The 16,542-nt window shown below is 40.7% G+C and overlaps 2 protein-coding genes across 2 annotated transcripts; one reads left to right on the plus strand and one right to left on the minus strand.

Moving 5' to 3' along the window:
* Positions 1-1,157: 1,157 nt before the first annotated feature.
* Positions 1,158-4,200, plus strand: LOC102714938 (EEF1A lysine methyltransferase 4-like). Its single transcript, XM_006658848.3, has 8 exons — positions 1,158-1,554; positions 2,649-2,762; positions 2,846-2,914; positions 2,998-3,017; positions 3,097-3,149; positions 3,268-3,298; positions 3,394-3,475; positions 3,713-4,200. The coding sequence occupies exons 1-8, from the start codon at positions 1,173-1,175 to the stop codon at positions 3,910-3,912; spliced, it is 951 nt and encodes a 316-aa protein (XP_006658911.2). The 5' UTR covers positions 1,158-1,172; the 3' UTR covers positions 3,913-4,200.
* A 303-nt stretch (positions 4,201-4,503) lies between these two features.
* Positions 4,504-8,895, minus strand: LOC102715223 (serine carboxypeptidase II-3-like). Its single transcript, XM_040525749.1, has 7 exons — positions 8,247-8,895; positions 7,865-8,154; positions 7,255-7,512; positions 6,832-6,950; positions 5,455-5,547; positions 5,112-5,217; positions 4,504-4,887 (listed from the first exon to the last, which is right to left on the minus strand). The coding sequence occupies exons 1-7, from the start codon at positions 8,809-8,811 to the stop codon at positions 4,711-4,713; spliced, it is 1,608 nt and encodes a 535-aa protein (XP_040381683.1). The 5' UTR covers positions 8,812-8,895; the 3' UTR covers positions 4,504-4,710.
* Positions 8,896-16,542: the final 7,647 nt, after the last annotated feature.

Below are 16,542 nucleotides of genomic sequence, written 5' to 3' on the forward strand. Positions count from 1 at the left end.
AAAAAAAATTTTAATCTTAAATTTAAAATTAATTTAGGAGTGTTTTTTTATCGTAATTTATTTTTCAACCTTTATTTTATATCGGTAAGAAAATATATATAAATTATTTATATTATTTTTTGTTTATAAATATATTGCTTGATTTTTTTTTCTCTAAAATACGAAACAATCACCCTGGGATCTTGGGCATGTTTGAGCATGCATCCATAGAGTTACTTCCTGTTGAAAACTGAAAACTGAAGCATCATACGCGTGTAGACGTCGCTGAAGCATCCATCCACACTCCACAGAGTCCACTTGCTGACACTTGACAAAGAGTGTTCAGTGGGAACAAGGCGGATAAATTGAGACACAGAGAAATGACAGAATCCAACCAAAACTGGTAAAAAAAACACTGTACAAAACAAATTTAAAAAAAAGGCCAAGAATGATAAATGAGTGAATCGATCGTATAGCTGGCTTCTTACAATAGAAACTACCGCCTTCAATTTAAGTTCTAGGCAACACGTCTCTCAACTGTTGTTGACTTCGTCCATCTAAAAATATACTAACCTTTTTGTGGAGGTTGTATTTATATGGGTGGTATATACGTGCTACAAATACTTCGAGTATTATAATCTAAGCTGTAAACCACATAGACTTTAACTCATATCACATAACAACGTGTATTATATCCAAGAGTTTTACAAAACCATACTATTAACCAATTTAACTTAATACTATAATAAAAAATGATTAACGTTATATGGTTACAACTTGTAAATGATATGCCAAAGAACTAAATAGTATGATATAATTTTACACATAAACATATTTACAACTCATATTTGATAAAAAAAAAGGTTCCATGAAAATATTTGGCCATAATACATGGGGTTATTTGGCACATAGCAAAAAAAACCTGGTGGCTTTCTGAAATCTTGTGATCAATAATAATAATAATAATAATAATAATAATAATAATAATAATAATAATAATAATAATAATAATAACAGCAGCAGTAGCAGTAGAAAAAAAGAGGTTTTTTTAATTAAAAAGAGAGAGAATGGCGAGGGAAAAGTCGCCTGATATCGGCAGGGGACGACGTCACGACGGCGACGTGTGGTGGCGGCTGGTCCCAAGCTCGCGCGCCCCCGATGCCGATGCTCCTCCCACCTCCCCCCACCAACTAATGGCGATGCCCTCCTCCTCCTCCTCGCGCCCCTCCCCCATCCGCCGCCTCCTCAGCTCGCTCGCTCTATCCCCACCGCCTCCGCCGCGCGCGGAGGCTCCCACCCCCGCCGCCGCGGCCATGTCGTCTTCGCCGTCAGGCGGCGGGGTGGACAACGACGACGAGGAGGAGGGGACGGGGAGGAGCGAGGGCAGCGGCGCGGAAGGCGGCGGGGGCGGCAGGGCGCTCAGCTACGGCGAGGCCGAGTACTGGGACGCCCGCTACGTCGAGGAGGGCGGCGCGCCGTACGACTGGTACCAGCGCTACGCCGCGCTCCGCCCCTTCGTCCGCCGCTTCGCCCCGCCGGACTCCCGCGTCCTCATGATCGGCTGCGGCTCCGCCCGTACACCCTCCTCCCTTCCACCAACCTACCCCCATTGTGATAGTTTGATACATGGTGAACTGTTCCATAGACAGATTGCGTTTGCCGCGTGCTCGCGTTTTCCTCTCCTTATCCAAACGAAAAAAAGAAAAAAACCGCTCTTTTTTCGTGTTCTTCTACTGTGATTTTCACGTTTGTTTTAGCAAGTTATCAAGTACGCAGAATTGTGAATTTGGGCGATTGATGGATAGTGATTTTCCTGGGCAGTTACTGCTTTGCATAGGCAGCGTCTGTTAACGTTTACTGTTAGGATAGAAATCGCTGTTTCAGCAATAGTTCGTGGAAAGCTCCTTCGCCAAGAGTTGTGATTTGTCTGCAACCCTTTTTGCGTCCCTAGTCTTCACTAGTCTATTCTATGCCATATAATTATGGCAATCAGATAGCTCCATTCTCATGCAAACTATCCTGGGATAGTTGTACTCTGCACTGGAATTTCTTGTGTATATTACTAAAATTAGGCCATTTCTGAAAGTACAAGGTCTTGCATTTCTTTTGACGTAAAAAGGTAGAGGGAGGCCTTGCTATTGGTACCACACAGATGGTACAAGAGCAGTTCTTGTGAATTTATCATGGTCTGATTGGGCATGGGACACCATGCCCTGAAAATTGATTTTTCACACGCTCGCCTGGGTGCTAGATTACATAGGCACTTTATTCGGAACTTTTTATCCTGCGGTGGCTTAAAGTTGCTCTAGCTTACTGCTGCTACGTTATGGTGAATGAGATGTATATTGCATTATAAGGCATCTTGGGACCATAGCTGGACAGCAGCACCTTCGTTTATTTGCACTATTTTTACAAATTAAATGTTTTTGGGAAGATGGGTGTGAGAGAAAATAAAGAGGGGGAGAGGAAATTTATTGTGCCATGCTGGGACATTGTTAATACAATTATGTCTTTTCCATTTGTGGGCACACTTTGGGGTTTGGGTGTATCTACGGAGTTAGGTTCAGGATGCAGTGAAACTAACATTCAGCATGTCAATTATTGCTTCCCCCTCTTATTCCACTGCCTGTGCTAATTCAAATGTTTTCTCCCTATTCTGATGCTCACAGTTATGTCAGAGGATATGATTGATGATGGCTATACGGAGATAATGAACATTGACATTTCTTCAGTTGTAATTGAGATTATGAGGAAGAAACACTTCAATGTTCCACAGCTGCAATGTATCCTGAATTGCTTTTCCTTTTCTTTTTCTCCACTGAAAGTTTGCCATCCATTGATCTGACGATCTCCTTATGACACTTAGATATTGAAATGGATGTTAGGGACATGAGTGAATTTTGTGATGAATCATTCGATTGTGCCATTGATAAAGGTATGTGCTCTCAAAATCGTGTTCTAGCAATAATTGTAGCATATGTGTAATGCCAGTTGTTCATTTTTGTGCATTTCATCTAGGTACTTTGGACTCTTTGATGGTAAGTAGATCACATTATTCATTGTTCCTTTTCCTTATTTTGGTACTTGTTCAACATTGCGATCTTGCTACTTGCATAGTGTGGTGTGGATGCTCCTCTCAGTGCAGCTCAGATGGTTCTAGAAGTAGAAAGGTTTTCAATGTCTTGCTTAACCCCACTAAACTATCATTCACAGTCTCACTGAACCAAGATATGTCATAGATTTGAGTAGTGTTGCTGCAGACTTAAAAGCTCTACCATCTTATTGCAGGCTTCTTAAACCAGGAGGAGTCTTTATGCTGGTAAGCACTTTGAAAATTTTTTTCTGAGTGTGATTTTTAATCTGCTGTTCCCTGATATTGAATTCTCTGATCAAGTTTTGCATTTGAACTGCTAGATAACTTATGGTGATCCGTCAGTGCGGGTACCTCATTTGAACCAACCAGGATGCAAGTGGAAAATTGTACTATACATTCTGCGTATGTAAAAATACATTTTTCTTAATCTTTTCTCTTTTGCATGTGGACATGTTATCTGACAATATGTTGAGACCATATTAACAATATGTATTTGATGCACTGCTTAGTGGAGACCTTATAATCCTTTTCTTTTCCATGCACTCAATTTAGTGGAAGTATTTATGATGAATCCTGCTTGATTTTCTCCTGTACTTTATATATGTTCCCTTTTTTATCAGCATTTTTTATGTATTGCAGCCAGACCTGGGTTCAAGGGCAAAACTAAAAGGTCTGTCTTAGATCCTGTTCCAATGACACAGAGTGGTAGACTGCCAGACGGTTTTGCTCCAGAGGATCCTGACTCTCATTATATCTACGTCTGCAAAAAGTTGCAAGGATCGACAGGGACAAGTTCACCAACCATACAACACGTAAACACGCAAGACACAGAAGAGTGAATTTTAGACTGATTCATCTCACAATGTAAATTGTTGTAATTTGTACAAGATCAAACAATGCGATGTGCCACCATTGTGGCCATGCAAATCAACCCTTTGTAGGTATGAATATCTGTTAACTGATCTTGTGAGAATCAGCGAGTCATTGTATTGTGCTACCACTGCTTTTTTGTGCTGTGTGGAAGGCACAAAAAAAACTGTTGGCACTTTGGAGGAAGAAAATGCCCCCAGAAACATTTGTTTTCATACGTTGGTATAATGCGAAAGCATTTGGCATCTTTCAAGACATGTATATTGTGCAATTTTAAGAGTATTTATTTTGTGCACGTGAAAAATATGACACTATCAGGTTTCCTGAGGAATGTACTCGTGCAGACCGTTCTGAAATTATAGGTTGTCAAATTCACCATTTCTGCAACAGTTGTCGTTGCTGATACTTTAATGCTCTTGAACATATGGAACCCAATGTTACACATTTTCAGCATATAGATTTCATAAAATTCTACTATCCTAATTGATCTGTGTTACGCGGAAGCATCAGCTTTTATGGAAACCATTTTGGCAATCAATATTCAGACCATGGAAGTTCCATCTTACATTCTTTTCTCTATATAAAATCATTTGCAGAACTGCCGTTACATGATCTGCTAAGTGCACAAGGTCATGGTTTCTATACTTTCTTATATCATTTGATTTGCTTCTTTCTTGCACTATCTAAAATGGGTACAACAATGCCAATGATACAAACTTGTGGTCATAATACATCACTAATTATATTTGTAAATAGAGGTTTTCTGCCTAAGCCTGTCCACATTTTTGGCAATCAGGTAGCGTTTTTCCTGCAAGGAAATTCTGGACAAGCACAAGAGCTCGCTGTGGCTGGTAGCTGGGGACCTCATGGCCTGCTCCTCTCACGGTTACAAGGCTAAGGTTCCCCTTGTACTGCACAACGTATCCACCAACATCTCCAGCACCCTGAGTTCACAAGATGGAAACAGATCAACACAATTTCCAAATCCTAACGAAAACTGGCACCTCATTCGGAAGTTCGGAATTTGGGTGGAATTTACTTCCATACTGTAAGATTTAAGGCTGTTTTTTTTTTGCTGAAGATAGATTTTCTGTGAAGCTGTATTTTCCTAATATGTTTTCAGATAACAAGTGAGGTGAGGGAAGAGTTAAGTGTAGGAACTAAGTACCTCAGTGTTGCTAAACCATGGTCTCCATTTGTCAGTAACTGCAAGGTTGAGCTGGTTGACAGAGTATCTGCTGGAAGTGACAGGCACTCTCCCATCAGTGTCTCCACTGCAAATATCAGTGAAACTATGTTAAATATTTCCCTACATATGCACCAAAACTGGTAAAACAATAGTCCATTTCCTGCATTATATTTTCAGATAATGGACCAGAGAATATATTTCTTTTCAGATAATCGATTAGAGTATCTATTGATTGATTGTCTGAAAGTTTTTTTTTCCTGCAAACACGCGAAAGCTTGCGTATCTTTGTATTCATTGATTTTCTGAATGTGGCTGTACATACCTGTAGACCCAGACTCTGATGTTGTTCTTCAGGAGCTCCCTGATTATCGGCAGAACAGTTGAAGCGCTGTCGACCCAGCTTCTCAAGACGTCACTGCAAAACATATCAATACTTTGTTTTTGTAGATTATGCCATGGTTTTACGCAACCAAAATCGACGTGCTCTAGATGGATGGGTTTGCACATGGGCCAATTATTTCATGAAGCATGGGCAAGTACCAAGGAGTAAGTTCATCAATCATACACTTCTCATGTGAAAAAAAAAAAGAATGAAGTTTCAGTACGCCCACGTAGAGTTTCAGAGCATACCAGCATATATATATATAAAAGGGAGGCAAACAACGTGGATTTTAAATCCAATTCGACATGTGCATCGAATCAGCATGAAGAACTATTCCAGCTGATGCATTATAGGTTCTTGGTTTTTGTTCAGAAAATAGATTATAAGATCTTGCATCTTTTTCAGATAAGGTCATGCATATATATTGATATGGACCATGTATGAAGTCAAATCTACATTAGCACCATGCATTCCTTGCATTTGTCATTTGTTAATTCGAACAAGATTTCAAGAGTTTGGAGCACGCTATGCCAACTCATTGAGAAGGGTTTGCCCGTTCATGTGAAAGGAAATTGCTGCAGGAGTTGAGCAGCCAACCACCATTTGCAATGCCTAGTTTTCATGTGCTACACCTACCTTTCAGTTATCATATTGTTGCAGACAAAAAAAAACCAGTACGAGAATGGATTAACAAGCCATGGTAGACGAACACTTTTTCGCTCATGCATGTGGACAGCACAGGCGAATTAATTCTGTGTTCAGTTCATAATTCAGTGCAGGGCTAATCTGAATTTGGTGTGGTGATTATAAGCATAATGTGATGAGCAAGGGTTCCTAAATATGAATGATTGCCTCCAGGTTGTGCAGGAAAGCAAATCACTTATCAGGTTGGTTTAAACAGTTGATGGATGATTGATGAAGCACCAAAAAGTATCTCCAATAATGGGTGTCATGTCGATGGCCTAATCATCTTGTCCAAGTTGGTGTGATCGGTTGGTTTCACTGTGATGCTTGATACACTGTTCTGGCCAAATCATGAACAACATTGATGAAAACTTTGTCCCTGACCAAAGCATTGCAAGCTCTAATGATGCTGACATAGTATATATATGCCGGTGTGTTTAAGCTTTGGTTCATGAAAAATATGACACAAACCCTCTATGGAATTATCTCTTCAGTGCTACATATATCTGAGACCTACTCCATATATTTTGGTCAAAAAAGTAACCATAAATAATCTTCTTATGCATGTGTTTGCCTGATTAATTAATGAGTGATAATTGATGTTTCTTGTGAGCGTTTGGTGGGTTAATTTACCTGCAAGCTGACCACGGGTGATCAAGCTTGGTGACGTTTGCGTGCAGCGCCTTTTGCACATCAGGGTTGTTGAGGTAGGCATCCACGTAGTAATCCGTGCACGGATCAAATCTGTCGACCTGTGCACACGTCACGTATAACCCAAGTTAACTCTACCAATTAGCCACTCTAATTCCTAGTCGTCTCACTGGGTCTACCAGTAGCACTATAGTCAGATCGGTGATGGATCTGGTCACGAAGAAGAAGACCCTCATTGCTTGATTTTTTTAATGAAAAAGACAAATAACATATTTACAAATAGCAAATAGTTTATAAATAAAATCGTGTGTGTTCTTGTCTACGATAAAAAATTCCAAAACGAATTTTAAATTTTAAATTTAGCTTATTAATATAAGCAGAAGTGAAATGATAACGCCGGCGTACCGATGGGGCGACCGGCGGCGAGACAAGGCCGGCGGACTGGCAGTTGGGGGCGTAGATGTTGTAGATGTCGATGTTCTGGAGGGCCTCGCCGGCGAGGGTGGTGGCGTTGTCGCAGAGCGCGTTGTCGGGGGCGGCGTCGCTGAAGTTGCAGTGCTTGGCGATGCCGTCGTTGGCCTCGTCGGAGATGAGCGCGTGCGTCCAGAAGAAGTCGTACATGCCCTTCGTGTCCGTCCAGTCGTTGATCACCGCGTTCCCGATCTTGATTAATTCGATTCCAGTGATTGCGACACGCAGTGAAAAGTCATTGTTTGTACCCGTCAGACGCATTAGTGTAATTAATACGCTTTTTGTGGTTTTTTTTGTCAAACTGGTTTTGATCTTTGATGTGTACGTGCCAGGTATTATGTACTCGATCTAACCACCAATAAGTATTCGGTTTAGATTATTTATTCAGGAATTGAACTGTTTGATATGAAAATCCATGCTTTTGTTTAGTAGGTTAACTTGGTAATATGACTTTTTTTGAAAAAAATGTTTGTTTTTTTAGAAAAGGTACGGTTATAAAGTTTAAATATGAATAACGCTGATGGCAAGTACGATGTGTACTTACCATGATGCCTTTGAGGTTGATCGGCGAGGAGGAGGGTTTGCCGGTGCCGGCGGCGGAGGAGTGGCGGAGGATGGCGTGGGCGAGCTGGGGCACGTAGTGGCCGGCGTAGCTCTCGCCGGCGAGGTAGAAGTCACGGCCCTTGTACTCCGGGAAGCGCTCCATCCAGTTCACCAGGAACCGGTACGCGTCCTCCGCCGTGCTGGTGTCGCCCATCAGGCTGTAGTCCGCCGTCGTGTTCGAGTACGAGAACCCCACGCCCACCGGGCTCTCCAGGAACAGCACGTTCGCCACTGCGTGCGCCGCCATGGATGATGCTGTTAGTTGCTCTGAATTGTCGTGGATTTTGGAGGCGGACGGCGGCGGCGGCGAGCGTGGGGCTTACCGTTGTTCCAGGAGTAGGGGTTGCGGTAGAGCTTCTTGCCGTCGCTCATGACGCGGAACGGGCCGAGCTCCTCCATGGCGCCGTACCCCAGCGACGAGCAGCCGGGGCCCCCGTTGAGCCAGAGGAGGAGGGGCTTGGACGACGCGGCGGCGGCGGAGCCGTTGGCCTCGGCGAGGTAGTAGAACAGCGCGCGCCCGGCCGTGGCGTTCACCGTCACGTACCCGGCGTACTGCGCGAAGTCCACGCCGCTCGGCTGCCCCGGCAGCCCCGCCACGCGGTCGGCCTCCTTGCTCCCAACGTCCACGGACGCCGGCGCAGCGCGCCGGCCATAGGACGACGCCGGGGACGGCGACGGCGACGGCGCGCTCGTATCCTCGGCCGACAAGGCGGCCAGGGACGCCCACGACTGGCGCGACGACGGCGACCCGCGCAGCCGGTCAAGGTGGTCGCCCTGCCGCGTCCGGGCCTTCGCCGCGGCGGCCGTACTTCCGGAGAGAAGCGCGAGGCATTGCGCCGCTGCTACCAGCAAGAAGAGCGCGGCCTGCTTGCTCCTCGTCGTCGCCATGTCGGGCACTGTCCGTCCTCGAGCTTGAGCGCAGTGGAGACGGTGGCCACCGTGTCCGCTATTTATAGGACGCGCGCGCGCGCGCTGGATATGATACGGCCAATATAAATGAACCATATTCAAATGACAGGTAAGAATCGGTGGCACCGCACGATTCCCCGTTCAAACAAGATACATATATCGTGCATCAACTAGGCCTATGTGATGATGGTGACATTCGCATTTCTCGCATAAAATGAGATTAAGCTGTTTCATTTACTGTCCACATGCTGTTGGCTGAAAGAAATTGTTTCATTTACTCTCCACATAAAATAGTTTAAGTTGTTTCTTAATCTTTTCATCCTTTGGCTGCTCAATCTTCTTGTTATTTGTTTCGCGAGATTTACTTCGGTCCAACAAAAAGTAATGAAAAGTATCTCGAGGTACCGGTACCTCATGGTACTAAATCGTTTCTGATCATTGGATCTAACAGTACGTATCCCACTCAGCTAGATCCAATGGTGAGGAAACGATTTGATATCTCGAGGTATTCTTTATTGGACCGGAGTAATTCTCTTGTTTCGTCCATCCTCTTCTCGCTCCCATCCGCATAGCCTTATTGGAAAGCTATAGGATTGGATCATAATAGGGGGTGATTATAGGGACCTTCTTTGAAGTGGTGGCGATGACGACAATGACATTAGGAAACGATGATAGCTATAGAGGAAGTGACGAATAAGGCTATGTGGCTACGGTGGTGGCGGCTACCTTGTTATCATTTTACAAGGTCAGTACCAGATGCCACTTAGACCACGTTTGTTTGAGGTGAGAGGGCGGGTTAGTTATCTGGTGTGGAAAACGTAGTAATAGATTAATACATGATTAATTAATTACTAATTATTAAAAAAATAAAATGTATTAATATGATTTTTTTAAAACAACTTTCCTATAAAAAATTTTATAAAAAATACAGCGTTTAACAGTTTGGGAAGCGTGCGTGCGAAAGACGAGCGAGCTAAGATAACTTAGCCCCCCGGCCGTGGCCTACTTGTCCTTTAAATCTAAGTTCAACCATACTGGTTCGGTTACATGAAGTTGGAGCCATCACCATCGTTGTGATTGAGCTTAGAGCTTGCAACTCAAGGTCACCATGGGATACATCCAGTGGTCTGGGCCTCAAAGAAGATTGCCAGAGTTCACACTCTTATGTCTTCTTTATCTATTTTCTACCCACCATGTATTTAGTATCATTTTCTTTTTTTTCTCTCGTTCCCATCACTTCACGGTTTCACGGATAAAAGAATAGGTATGGTTTGCTAAACGGACCATGCATTGACTGATACTACTCTAGTACCAATGGATATCGACCGATATCGGTCTCGACCCACTAACCTATAGGTGGCACCTAGGTATAGATATAATATCGATTGATATTAGACTAGTATCTACGTATCAGCCTGGTACCATAAGATTTGATATCTATCTATAGGTATCATACTATTTTAAAATAGGATAGAGTATAATAAACCCTTCTTTAATAGCATAATGAATGGAGAGCTGAGCTAAAGGTGCAACACACTAGCGGTGTGCTGCCGTGACACGCATAAGCTAGCTAGCTAGCTTGCAAGTTATCTGCACATGAAAATTACCAACGCACAATGCAAAATGTGCTCCCCACGGCCACTTGCACGAATTGAGCACTTGCCACGTCTTAATCGTATGATTGGTGAAGGCTAGTATCAGTTTTAGTAGTTAAACACTGATAAGGACGCATTTTATACGGTTCTAGCGTGTATATACCTTTTTTGCTGGAATTTGGTTGATCCAATCGATGCAAACTGTTGTGTGGCTGGCCACATCAAGCTCATGGCTACAAGGGCGTTCTAGTAGCTTACCGGTTATTGGTTATCGTTGGTGTAAGCTTCTAAACAATATGATCTTTATATTAAAAAAACTTCATTAATATTATTCAGAAAAAAATTAAATTAACTAATCAATTTTCTACTATTCAACTTATTCACTTATACCTTAAATAATTGTCATAAACCTAATTGCACTCGTCATTTACGGAGAACCATCCTTAATTCCATTCCTCCGGTTTCTAATAAGTATATCATTGAGTAGTTACCAAAATTTTAGTATAAAATTTGGTACTCTCTAGTACCTAAGAATTAAGAGATACGGGCTCACATCGTTTCGCTTTTTGGAGGACTAAGCAAAAATGCGTTTTTGCAAACAAAAAATAATTTGCAGGTAAAACTTTTATATACGTGTCCATAGCGACTCAAAAGTGAAATGTGTAAAACAAACCATGATGAAAAAACACAAAATCAAGTTTAAAATTAAGTTCTAAAATTTAAATTTTGGCTTATAAGCAGTTGCAATTGCAAAATGATGGAGCCCAAAATTTTACAATAAAATTTTGATAACTCCTGTTATCTTCTCAAGTACTATAAAATTACTCATATCTGTTATCCGTACAGGGGAAGTCTATTTAATTACAACTAAGGCACACATGCACCTTACCCCTTGTGTACGTTCTCTTATTTATTTATTTATTTATTTTTCTTTTTATAAAACACAGTACAGAAGTATATGCTTGTATATATACGTGCTACTCACCCATATATACACAGTCACGCACACCCTATCCCTTTGAGCGTATCCACGAGACTTAAATCAATATATTTTGGGATTGATAAAGTCGCCACAAAAAGTTTCATTGTCGATTGACACACCTATTGTGCTCTTACTACCGAAAGAATAATTAGTCAGGATCATCGCAAAAAACTAACCAATTAAGGTATGTTTGGCTCGTCTCTTGCGTGTTATCGCAATGGCCATGAAAAAATGTTGCTCTGAAAACACACACACTCTTGTGACATTAAAATAATACACATTAAGTTATAAACAGTGCCGTCGCTATTCATGCCCGTATTTGTTTATTTAATTTGTCTCTCGATGTACAGATCAAATCGACACTTAATATTTTGCAAGGTTTTGCATGTATACTATTATGGTTAAGAAGTAAAGACTGCCATCAGTGGTAAAATCCCATCTCCGTCCATTTGAACGTAAAGGCTACGGGAAACTGTTGGCATCATGGCATGACTAACTCTGAGGCCGTGTTCGGCGAGAGGCAAGCTAACTTAACCTATTTTTTTTTTCACGTGCACACTTCCTAAACCGCTAAACGATATTTTTTTAAAATTTTTTTCTAGAAAAGTTGTTTTAAAAATCATATTAATCTATTTATATTTTTTTAATAATAATTAATTAATCATATACTAATCTATTACTACTTTTTCCGTACCGGATAAGTTAACTTACCCACCCTATAAACGAATGTGGCCCAAGACCGCTTGCTTGACCCCCACAGACCCAACCAGAGTCAATCTTACGTGGTGTTTGGATCGAGGGACTTTTTTGTAGTCCCTTGTCACATCGGACGTTTGAATGTTAATTAGAAGCATTAAATATAAACTGATAACAAAACTAATTGTATAAATAAATGCTATTTTATTAGACAATTTTTTAAGACTAATTAATCCACGATTAGCAAATGTTTATCGTAGCATCACATGCACTAATCATAAATTAATTAGGCTCATTATATTTAATACTTTTAATTAGTATCCAAATATTTAATGCGACGGTGACTAAAAACGTTACGTGGATCTAAACAGGGTCTTACAAACCAGTACTACAACCTGACAGCATAAGACGACTCTACACCAGCAGTAAGCTTCATCTGCACAGCATTCCATCACGAATTTCTCTGCATCCCTCGATGCATTCCGCAACACAGCTAGCCCGTGAGTCACGCAGCCAGATACGCAAATATTTAACGTGCAAGGCGACACAAGTACAGGCCGTTCCTGATGCCGGCCGGTCGCCACAAACGGCCGGCGTCCAAATCCGGCCGGTCGCAGTCGTCGTCGTCGACGACGACGACCCAAATAGTGGGCGCCAGCTACCATACGTGGGCGACGGAAGTGGAGACCGGTCGACCGCATCATCACGCGCACAAATTACCACCGCCTGCAATACATGGCCGGCCGGCCGAGCGTGAAGACGGCGATCTCTTAGAGATGACTAGATGAGATCCTTTTGTCCAAAAAATGCTAATGCGATTCTTATCATTGCCGAGCACTGAGTGATTAAAAAGTTCGTTTGCATGTAGCACATGCCCAATTATGCCAAGAATGGAGATTGTTGTGCGTGCAACCAGAGGCAATATATATAGAATGATCGAAATGCCTGGCAGGTGAGAAAGAGATGTGTTCGTTAATTTGATCATTCTTGATTTAGACTTTTAGACCCGTGATCTGTTGGTGAGGTGAGGTGAGGTCATTAATTTTGTATGCAGATCCTCGGTTGGACTGGACAGAGAAAGAGGCTATAAAGGCATCTTTCTCCTACCCATGGCTCTAAGATGATACCCACTAACCTAACTAGTGATAATGTTACAAGTTTTTCTTTTCTTACAAAAGCAGATAACAATAACATTACAAGTTTGACTCCGGGAAATTGGACTGGAGCACTTTGAGGAGCATTGTGCTTGAGATAGCATTTTCCGGTGGCCAGTATCCGGGGGCTGCCAATTTAGCCGTAGCAATGGTGGTAGTATCGGAGAAGTTAAAGTTGTTGTCACTGGGGCTTGTTTAGGCTCGAGTTCAACACAACCTCGAGCTGAGCCAAACCGAGCCTATTAAATTTTTGAGCTCTTAGACATGCTCGGTTTGAGCTTAGTTAGGCTCACGAGTTCTGTTTCAGTACGTGATTAAGTCTGTTTTGTTGATTTTTTTAAAAAAAATCAATAATTTTAAGTCAAACATATTAAATAAAATGTAACGAGACTTAACTTAAGAATAATAATATAATGTCAACACATATTAGTTTATCATTTAAAAATATACTAATTTATAGTTGATATACTGTATCATTAGATAAAAAGTTAATAGCATATATATATATATATACATATATATATATATACATATATATATATCGCTAAGCTCATAAGAAACTCGCGAGCTTCGAACTAGGCTTGGGCTCAGATCGATAAGAGCTCGAGCAACTCGTAAGCTTTGAGCTTTTTTTGATAGACCAAGTTGTCGCCGATGAAGACTTTCCCAGCGCATATGATGGAATCATCGGTAAAGAAAATGTAATCTGAGGTCATCGAGGTGAAACGTGAAATGCCACCCTCTTCTTGGTCAGGATTAGGTGCTCGGCTCGTTATCGTGACGAGCTAAAAACCTAGCTCAGCTCGGCTCGTTACAAAGTTCGAGCTGGCTCGTTAGGCTCGTGAGCCATGCATGAAAAATTAATTTAAATAATTTTTTAATAGATTATATAACCAAATTTTTAGTTCAAACATACAAATCATGTGAAATTGTATCTAAATATTAAAGTTTAAACCAACAAATCACATGGTGAATCTATAAAGTATTGAACACATGCTTTCCGGGGTGGAATCAATGAATGCCGACGAATCGCGTATCTTTGGTCTAGCTCGTTAGGCTCGCGAGCAGCTCACGAACCAGCTCGAGCTGGCTCGTTATCTCTAACGAGCTAAAATGCTAGCTCGGCTCGTTAGAAAAATGAAACGAGCCGAGCCGAGTTTGTCACGAATCGAGCGAGCTAACGAGCCACGAGCTTTCTGTCCACCCCTAGTCAGGATGGCATTCTAGCATAGACGCCGATAAGAACGGTATTTTGACGAATCTCATTTAGACAATGACATTAACTTTCAGGGAATCAACTTTTACCGATAGCATAATTCCAAGTTTCTCGCTGATAAAAAGAGAGGGACTTAACACCCTCATTTTTTCGCTTATACTTATAAGCCAAAAGTTAAATTTTCACCCTTAAATTTAGAATTAATTTTGTCTTTTTTGTCATAGTCTAGCGCCAAGCACTCAAAACCCCTAAAATTAAGGCTTTTTTACCATCCTTGAAAAATACCTCAAGGTACCAATAATTTTAGTATAAATTTTTGGTACCTCAAGATACCGCACTTTTTACACTAAAAAGGTGGTACCTTGAGATAACTTTTCAAGGATGGTAAAAAAACTTCTAAAATTATGTTTATATTAGGGTTGTTTTAATAGTTTGCTGAAGATACTCTTAAGCTCTTAGCTACAAGATACTGGCGATAATGTGAATTTCTTTTTTTTTCTTACAAAAGCATATAACGACAACATTACAAGTTCAACCAATCTTTTCGTTTATGCTTATGCTTATAAGCTAAATTTTAAATTTTCAACCTTAAATTTAGAGTTGATTTTGGGGAATTTTTCACCGAAGTTTATTTTCTAGCCTTGGCTTTTAGATCACTAAGAATACATATATAAATTTTCATTTAGAAATTATTTTTCGTTTGTAAATATATCGTTTGGTTTTTTCTACGGAACACGTACCCAAACAATCACCTCCACTGAGGCCGTGTTTGTTTGGACGGCTGGTAAGTTAACTTATTCCAGCACGAAAAACGTAGTAATTGATTAGTACATAATTAATTAATTATTAAATAATATACATAAATTAATATGATTTTTTAAAATAACTTTCATATAGATTTTTTAAAAAAAATACACCGTTTAGCAGTTCGGGAAGCGTGCATACGAAAAATGAGATGGATAAGTTAATTTATTGGGGAGCCGAACGCAGACTTGGAGGCAGCACTGTGCTTGAGATAGCATTTGCCTGTGGTTATTATTTGGGAGCAGATCTTGGGTCCTTTTCCACTGTGATGGCCAAGGCTAATGATACTCTCTCAGAAATAAGCCACACACACACAGTCATACCAGCCACCACTATAACCGGGTGTATCATCTACGAGCTAGGCCATCATTTTTAGCGGGTCTGAATCAAAAGACCAAGAGTGAGTGAGTGTCCAGCTAGCCAGCCCAGTGCGGTCACAACTCACACGCACGCTTCGACCGAGACCCAGCGGTTCTGCAGGTTGCTCCATGCCGCAAGTGGTGCTATCTTGAACCGATTTTTATTGAATAACAACGCACGATACAGCTGCGTTGTTCTTCGTCTTCTAGAAATCCACTTTCGCTAACTTTAGACGTAGATTTAGTATGGAATATTAAGAATTGGTTTCTGAATATAAGTTGTCTTCTTTTGTTGGTGTATGTCTTATAGCCATATATTTTGTTGGGTTGAATTATTCAAGAACTTTCATTTATTTTTTTAACCTTAAATATTTAAGAGTTAATTTTATGATTTTTTAATAGAGTTTATTTTCTAGTCTTAGCTTTTAGATCGTCGAGAATATGTGTAATAAAATTTTATTCCTAAATTATTTTTTATTTGTAAATACTTGTCTCCTTTGTAGCAGGTTATTGGAAAAAGTAAACAACATATTTGCAAACGAAAAAATAATTTGTAAATAAAATTTTTACATGCGTGTTCTTAGTGATTTAAAAATATAGGTTGAAAATAAAAATACGATTAAAAACCCTCCAAAACTGATTCTAAATATAAGGTTAAAAATTCAAATTTTAGCTCATGGGCACAAACGAAAAGATGAGGATGGTAATAGGTGATTGTAACTTCCTCTGGGGTAAAAATTATTAAAAGGAAAAGAAATCCACTTTCTCGAGATAGGAATAGGATGGATCAATAGTGCTAGTAATCTTCTGTTGTAACGGAAAGCCTTTTCTGTTTCTACTCTGAATCGTGAGCTGCCATTAGAACTTCCATACGTATTGTACTTCTATTTCGTTAGCTTTGTCT

Source organism: Oryza brachyantha, chromosome 7, assembly GCF_000231095.2.
Source record: "Oryza brachyantha chromosome 7, ObraRS2, whole genome shotgun sequence".
In the NCBI taxonomy this organism is placed as follows: domain Eukaryota; kingdom Viridiplantae; phylum Streptophyta; class Magnoliopsida; order Poales; family Poaceae; genus Oryza; species Oryza brachyantha.

Coding starts and splice junctions, on each gene's coding strand:
- LOC102715223 (XM_040525749.1), bottom strand. CDS start 8,811: ATGGCGACGACGAGGAGCAAGCAGGCCGCGCTCTTCTTGCTGGTAGCA. Junction 6,951..7,254: donor CGCCGCCGGTCGCCCCATCG/GTACGCCGGCGT, acceptor ACGTGTGCACAG/GTCGACAGATTTGATCCGTG. Junction 5,218..5,454: donor ATCAGAGTCTGGGTCTACAG/GTATGTACAGCC, acceptor TGATATTTGCAG/TGGAGACACTGATGGGAGAG.
- LOC102714938 (XM_006658848.3), top strand. CDS start 1,173: ATGGCGATGCCCTCCTCCTCCTCCTCGCGCCCCTCCCCCATCCGCCGC. Junction 2,915..2,997: donor CGATTGTGCCATTGATAAAG/GTATGTGCTCTC, acceptor CATTTCATCTAG/GTACTTTGGACTCTTTGATG. Junction 3,150..3,267: donor ATGGTTCTAGAAGTAGAAAG/GTTTTCAATGTC, acceptor ATCTTATTGCAG/GCTTCTTAAACCAGGAGGAG.